We start from the raw sequence: 6,142 nt of genomic DNA on the forward strand, positions 1-6,142 counted from the left end.
AAAGGAGATTTTCCCCTTGTATAGCCACACATCCCACCTTATTCCACAGACGCTCACAGGGCACAGGCCTGCAAACACACTAAATGCTGATGGCAAGTGGCCACGGACACGAGGGGTCTGCTCCTGTTTGTGATGCTCCTGCCAGCACAGGCCATGCCCTGCATCCCTGAGCAAAGGTGCAGCAATGCCTTTGAAGAGCGAGGAAAGGCACCAACCTGCAGGCAGGCGCCTGGCTCTGGGATCTAGGTTCAAACTGAACTTCAAACACACATAAAACCATCCCATAAATCACGATATCCTACAAAAGAACCACAGAGCTGATGCTCCCCTAAAGAAAGGCAGGACCACTGCGCCTGCTCCTCAGGGGACTCTTTCACAAGCACAGAGAAGGACGGGGCTGGGCCAGGACAAGCAATTCCCAGTGCAGAAGGGAAGAACTGCAGCCTTTTTTCCCAGAACCCCATAGCCACAGGCAGGGAAAAGGCACAAACATTTACTCAAAGCATCTTCCAGGGCTGGTTAAAGGTGGGATCACCTCTAAAGGAGAAACCTCAGACACTGCAGAGATCCATCTGGATGTGAGCACGCTCTCACCTGCCCCAACCCTCTCCCACTGGAGCACCAGCTCTGTCTTACACACCCCATGCCAGCACTGGCACAGAAGCAGGTCTCAATCACTTGTTTTTAACAAAGAGAGAGCTCTGCTCCTAGCAAACAGCCATTTGGGGTGCGGTGGGATGCTATCCAAGCTGGATTTTGGGAGCTGACAGATCCCCCCCAAGTGCCGGCAGGGCTTGAGGGACTTTTCTCCTCCAAACCTAGAGATGCAGGAACACTCCAGCATGGGATTAGCACCCCAACCCAGCACTGGGGCACTCCTCATAATCCCACCTCAAGGCACCTTCAAAAGGAGCCTTGAACCCATCACCCCCAGCCCTGCACAGAAGGAAAGGATCAAGGATCGTCTGCAAAAGCAACCACCAAGGCAGCAGCAAAGCCAAGCGAGGGGAGCTCTCCAAGCACAGAGCCCAGCTGTAAGCGCTCACTCTACCTTGCTCCTCCTCAATGCCAAAACCAGAACCTTCTACTCCTCATCCCCTTCCGCAGCAGGAAGCCCAGGAGCTCCGGGCACCCCGTCACCCATCGGAGGGCAGCCCCGCACCGCCCTGCTTCTCTTCCAGGTTGTTTGGGAGTCAGGAAAGCTGCTTGAATGCTGCGGGAACTCGGTGTTCTTGTGACACTCGGCCGGAGGGGCAGGGAGGTGGCCGAGGCCGCAGCACCCTCTTCTGTCTACCGCACTCTTCTGCAGGGAGCTTTTGAGTCTCCCTGGCAGCGCACAGCTCCAAGCAGCTCCCTCCAGACGTTACCTTCCTGCTCCCTGCAGCTTGGAAACACTCAGGAAGCTGGAAGGATTCGGGGTTAAAAACAAATCAGCAAGCGTTTAGATGAGTCAGTGGTGTGGTTTTATGAGGACAGACAAGTGCTTCTTGGGAAGCCAGTTTGGAATTGTTTTTGTGGCCCGTCGCTGGGCTGGTAATGCCTGGAAGCTGTGTTCTTGGACCACAGCACTCGAGTGCCAAGAGCTCCTCAAACAATGGGGCTGTGTTTCCTCCTGGACTCTCCTGCAGGCTCTGTGCCGTTTTCATGGCTTCCTGCTGGGGAGCTTCTTTCCTTCTGCAACTCCCCCACGCACGTAATTACAGCCCATTTTGGTACCTTATCGTGAGATGCTTCAGAGCTGATTACCCCTGAGCTTCCTTCCTCCCATCATCAACCTCCTCCAATATTGATGTTCGCTGGTGCTAATTCGATGCTATCACGGAGCAGAGGAGCTTTAGGAGGCATTACGGTGACTCCAAGTGCACAATTTGGAGCTGGCAGCAGTGCTGCTGAGAAGAACCAGGGTTTACTCCTCACATCCAGCTCTTCTCCAAGGAGCAGCCGCTCGCCAGCCACGTGTGAGGTGGAAGGAGGACGGAGCCGCGCAGGCTCTGAGCCAGGGTTATTCCAGTGGCCCTGGATTAAAAGTGGAGCCAAGCGACATGATGCAACCCAGCCCATTAAATAAGCTTCTAAACATACAGTTTGTAAAGTTACATTTGGAAAGAGAAATAATTACTTCAAAGGACAGGCTGAGAAAGCTGGGCTGGTTCAGCTGGAGGCTCCTTAAGGGGAGACCTTAGAGCAGCTCCAGTGCTTAAAGGGGCTGCAGGAAACCTGGAGAGGGGCTTGGGACAAAGGCCTGTAGGGACAGGCCGAGGGGAATGGCTTTAACCTGCCAGAGGGGAGACTGAGATGAGCTCTTAGGCAGAAGCTCTTCCCTGTGAGGGTGCTGAGGCGCTGGCACAGGGTGCCCAGAGAAGCTGTGGCTGCCCCATCCATAGAAGGGGGCAGTGCTCTGTTTTCAGGCTTAAAGTGATGCACAAATTTAAGTTTTGGAATACCAAAAGCTTATTATATGGTACCTGGTGCAGCCTCTGTGGCAGGATTAATGTATCACCATCCCAGCCACCTTGGTCCCTGAGAAACAATTACAGCCAAACCTTTCCTTTTCTCTCTTTCCATCAGAAAAGCAGTAGAGGGGCCAACAGTCCCACATGAGTGAGGGAACATCGCTTTGTTCCATGGGATAAGCAATTCAGCTCTTGTGGGGCCTTAAATAGAACAACCAGATCTTCAAACGGGTGATGAAAACAAACCAACATGATAAAACCCAACCAATACATCTGATATCCCAACTTATTTAATCAAGAGACTGCCCAAAGAAGCAAGAGAGATTTAATCCAAAGCAGCTGCCCTGACTTGAAGACACAAGTGATTTTAGGAGCTTGCCTACCAGTGAAGTTTAGGAATGCTGCATTCCTACAGCCCAGCCCCAAACCCCTCACTAGAGCTATGTGAGCTGCAGGACCACACATCACTTATAGAGGAGCCCACCTTGTTCCAACACAGCTGGAACATCCCAGAACACACAAACATCTATCACGGATCCATAGTGAAATATCACCCTGAGGACATTTCTCCCCCTTCTCTCCTCAGGGCAGGGCCTGAGGCAGAAACCCACCAGATTTCCCTTTACAGTTACTGTGAAAAACGTTTATTTGTGATACACATCATCGCTGTTTCAAACTACAAAACCCAAATCACTGACACAAGGGCAGGGGCAGGTTTCAGCCCTGCCAGTGACCCCAGCTACACAGAACGCCCTCTCTATGAGCTGGTCCTGCTCCCACCAGCTCTTTATTCCATCTGAAGCACCAGAACCGTTGTTCTAAGTGAAGAACAACACATCCTAGTTAGAAACGCTTTGCAGCAGGGTGATATTGTCCCCTTTCAACATGATCCGACCTGCAACACAGAGAAAGGAAATTAGACACTCTGCCAATAACCTCATACCTTCCAAAAACCATTTCACACCAGCCAAGGTGACTGCGAGAGGTCACCTCCACGACAAGAGACCGGGTTCTGATCAGAAACAGAGCCCCACACGGCTGCACTGCTGGGTGTGAGCAACCCCACAGACCCAATTCACACTGTAGCACATCAGACACAACCTCCCCTCCTGCACCGGGTGTCTGAGCAGCAGCTTTGTCCCCACCAAGAGCCTGGACTTGCTGCTCATCCTATACTGCTGCTTGTGCTCATCAGGGAGGATTAAATACGAGCATCCTGGTGGTTCCCACTTTGATTTGATGACACCACAGCAAGTGCCCCAGGTGCTGGGAGCTGCCTATGCAGCCCCAATGCTGTCACTTTGGGAGACAAAAGCACGTCTGGGACAGAGACAGGTTCTCAACCAAAACCACCAGCCCAGGAACCAAGACCTGGCCACTATCTGCTCCCTGTACCCCAAACTCAACCTCCCAGATGTGTGTTTTGTGCTCTGAAGTGTGGCTGAAGGGAAGCTCAGGCTCCAGGTCACCCCCCACGGGCTTACCCAGCTGCTTCCTGGACTTTGTTTTGGAGTGAATCTCCTCCGCATCGTCGAGCACCAAGTTCATGTATTCATCAAAGCCCTAAAAATGAGGGATAAAACAGGCAGGGAGCTGAGGACCCTGGTCTAAACTTCAACAAGGACACAAACCATTACCTACGCTGACCTGACCACTAAGACTATTCACTGGAGAGACATGAAGCGTTTCTACCCCCCCCCCCCAACACTAGGTTTTCCTGACACTAACAGCTTGGTGAATGTGAAAGGAAAGATATAACCCCCAATCTACACAAGCCCACGAAGACACCACGATACTCACGATGATGCAGCCTTCTATCCGCATGTTCACCTGCTCATAGAGCCACACCTGGATCCTGGACCTCTGCAAAGTGATGGAGGAGGAAGGGAACAAACGAGACATGAACCCACCCAAGCAGTTCTGCTCTATGCAGTGATTCCGGCCACCGCAGCACTCGGAGCTGTGTCTCTCACACGGTTTTTAGGGTGTGACACCCGCTTGGAACCACTTTTGCGGGCCCAGCACCGGAGAGCATCATCAGGCCTTGTTCCGCCTTAGCTTTGTGTGAGCCTGAGCCCGGACCGAGCGGCTCTGCTCCCGCACCCCCAACGGGAGGCCCCGGTTCACCTCAGCACGGACCCCGCTCCCGCCCGTCCCCTCACCCGGTACTCACGTTCTGCAGGTAGCGGAAGATGAGGTTCTGCAGCGGGGCGTTAAGGACTCGGCCCAGCCACGATAACCCCGCTCCCCCCCCCCCCCCCCCCCCCCCCCTCCCGGTCCTCCCCCCCGGCCGCAGGAAGGATACGATGGGCTGCACCATCACCTTCTGCACCTTCTGGCCCTGCCCGCGGTACGCCATGGCTGCTCCACACGCCGCCGCCGCCGCCGGAAGGAGCCGCCGCGCAAGGAACTGTGGGATGCTGGAGGACCCGGCCGCTCTAGGAAGGCGGGAGGACTGCTGTCTCTACTGCTCGGGTTAAAGGGGTGGCTCCCTTGTCATCCCCATATCCCCCTCTATGGCCCCTTATCACCCCCACCGACCCACTGCCACCCCCTCCATAGCCTCTTTGGGCCCCATGAGCACTCAGTGACACAGCTTCTATGGCAGGTTTATTAAAAACACTGTTAACTGCTGTTGGCATGGAACAGTGCAAGTGGGGTGGAGGCGGTGGGTCATTCACTGCCTTAAATACAATACAAATATAAAATGGGAGAATAAAATATTTACACAGAGCATGGTGTACATCAACCCCCACCTCCGGGGCCAGACCCTTTCTCACCCAGCGCTGGTGCTCCTCCTGGCTGCAGCCCCTCCATCCTTCAGCAGGGGAAGGGATGGGTGAACGCTTGCAGAGCCTCAACAGCAGCTTCCTGAAGTTTGGTTTCCAACCTTTTTCCTCCTCTCGGAACGAAGACGTCACAGTGGATTATCAAAGCACACAAGTGTTTTCTTCCAAAGAGAAAGTATTTACAACTAGTTGCAGTGAAAGCCTGAGGGCCCCGACAGCTTCACATGAGAGCAGGAAGAGAGTGAAGTCCTTCAAAAACTTAAGGAAATAACTGAAAACCTATGTGCCAGGGAAAGTGGGCACTGGGGGGCACAGACCCCAGTCTCAGCTATTGTCTTAGGGGTCACAAAGGGAGATTCCAACCCCCTGTCCCGGCTCCTGTTCCTGCATGGACCCAGAGCGCAAGCCTTGGTGGTGGGACAGCGGCTGAGGGAGGATTCCCAGGACATTCCCAGGCAGCAACAATGTGGTTGGTCCCGCAGCAGTACCAGCTTCCAAGGAAGATGCTTCCCTATGGGTTGGTGCCACGACAGTGCTTGAACACAAGTCCAAGCAGCTGCTACTTCCCAGATGATCCAGCAGTTCAGGGGAGTGATTCTTGGAACAGAGAGGCACTTAAACCAATCCTTCCTTCACCAGTTTCCTGCAGAGGAATCCTGACAACCCATTCCAAAATCCTACCAGGATTCACATCAGCAAAATGCATTGTCCCCCCCCAGCTTTGGTACCCTACAACAAAGCAGGAGGGGGCTGTGGAGCTGTGCTGCAGAGCTGCTGCTTTTCACTCCGGTGTTGTTATCATCCCTGAGGATGGACTGAGCCCAACCACTGCCCCTGGCAGCACATTTGGTCCAAACCACTTCATTATCCTGCTCCCTCCCACCTCGCTATTTCCATTAA

At 53.7% G+C, this 6,142-nt stretch overlaps 2 protein-coding genes across 6 annotated transcripts in view; both read right to left on the reverse strand.

Annotated features, from left to right (window-relative positions):
- Positions 1-2,077, reverse strand: part of SOX13 (SRY-box transcription factor 13) — a 32,854-nt gene extending 30,777 nt beyond the window's left edge. For 3 of the 4 annotated variants that reach the window (XM_057400778.1, XM_057400777.1, XM_057400774.1), the window contains exon 1: positions 1,052-2,077. The gene's annotated coding sequence lies outside the window, so the exon portion shown is untranslated. The remainder of the gene's footprint in view (positions 1-1,051) is intronic. The other variant, XM_057400776.1, reaches the window with a different exon arrangement.
- A 997-nt stretch (positions 2,078-3,074) lies between these two features.
- Positions 3,075-4,852, reverse strand: SNRPE (small nuclear ribonucleoprotein polypeptide E). 2 transcript variants are annotated; one of them, XM_057400779.1, is made up of 5 exons: positions 4,759-4,852; positions 4,627-4,653; positions 4,254-4,316; positions 3,938-4,016; positions 3,075-3,348 (listed from the first exon to the last, which is right to left on the reverse strand). In XM_057400779.1, exons 1-5 carry the CDS (start codon positions 4,810-4,812, stop codon positions 3,293-3,295), a joined length of 279 nt encoding a protein of 92 aa, XP_057256762.1. In that variant the 5' UTR covers positions 4,813-4,852; the 3' UTR covers positions 3,075-3,292. The 2 variants fall into 2 exon arrangements, with proteins under 2 accessions (XP_057256762.1, XP_057256763.1); XM_057400780.1 differs by lacking the exon at positions 4,627-4,653 and having other exon boundaries at positions 4,777-4,852.
- Positions 4,853-6,142: the final 1,290 nt, after the last annotated feature.

This window comes from Pezoporus wallicus, unplaced genomic scaffold, assembly GCF_028554395.1.
Source record: "Pezoporus wallicus isolate ANWC-B61680 ecotype Strahan unplaced genomic scaffold, APGP_CSIRO_Pwel_v1 scaffold_7736, whole genome shotgun sequence".
NCBI lineage: Eukaryota > Metazoa > Chordata > Aves > Psittaciformes > Psittacidae > Pezoporus > Pezoporus wallicus.

What these genes read in the sequence shown, in the direction of transcription:
- SNRPE (XM_057400779.1), bottom strand. Translation starts at nt 4,812, where the DNA reads ATGGCGTACCGCGGGCAGGGCCAGAAGGTGCAGAAGGTGATGGTGCAG. An exon ending in GGATAGAAGGCTGCATCATC is followed by an intron (nt 4,017 to 4,253) that starts GTGAGTATCGTG and finishes CCTCATTTTTAG; the next exon opens with GGCTTTGATGAATACATGAA. An exon ending in AAAGTCCAGGAAGCAGCTGG is followed by an intron (nt 3,349 to 3,937) that starts GTAAGCCCGTGG and finishes TCTGTGTTGCAG; the next exon opens with GTCGGATCATGTTGAAAGGG.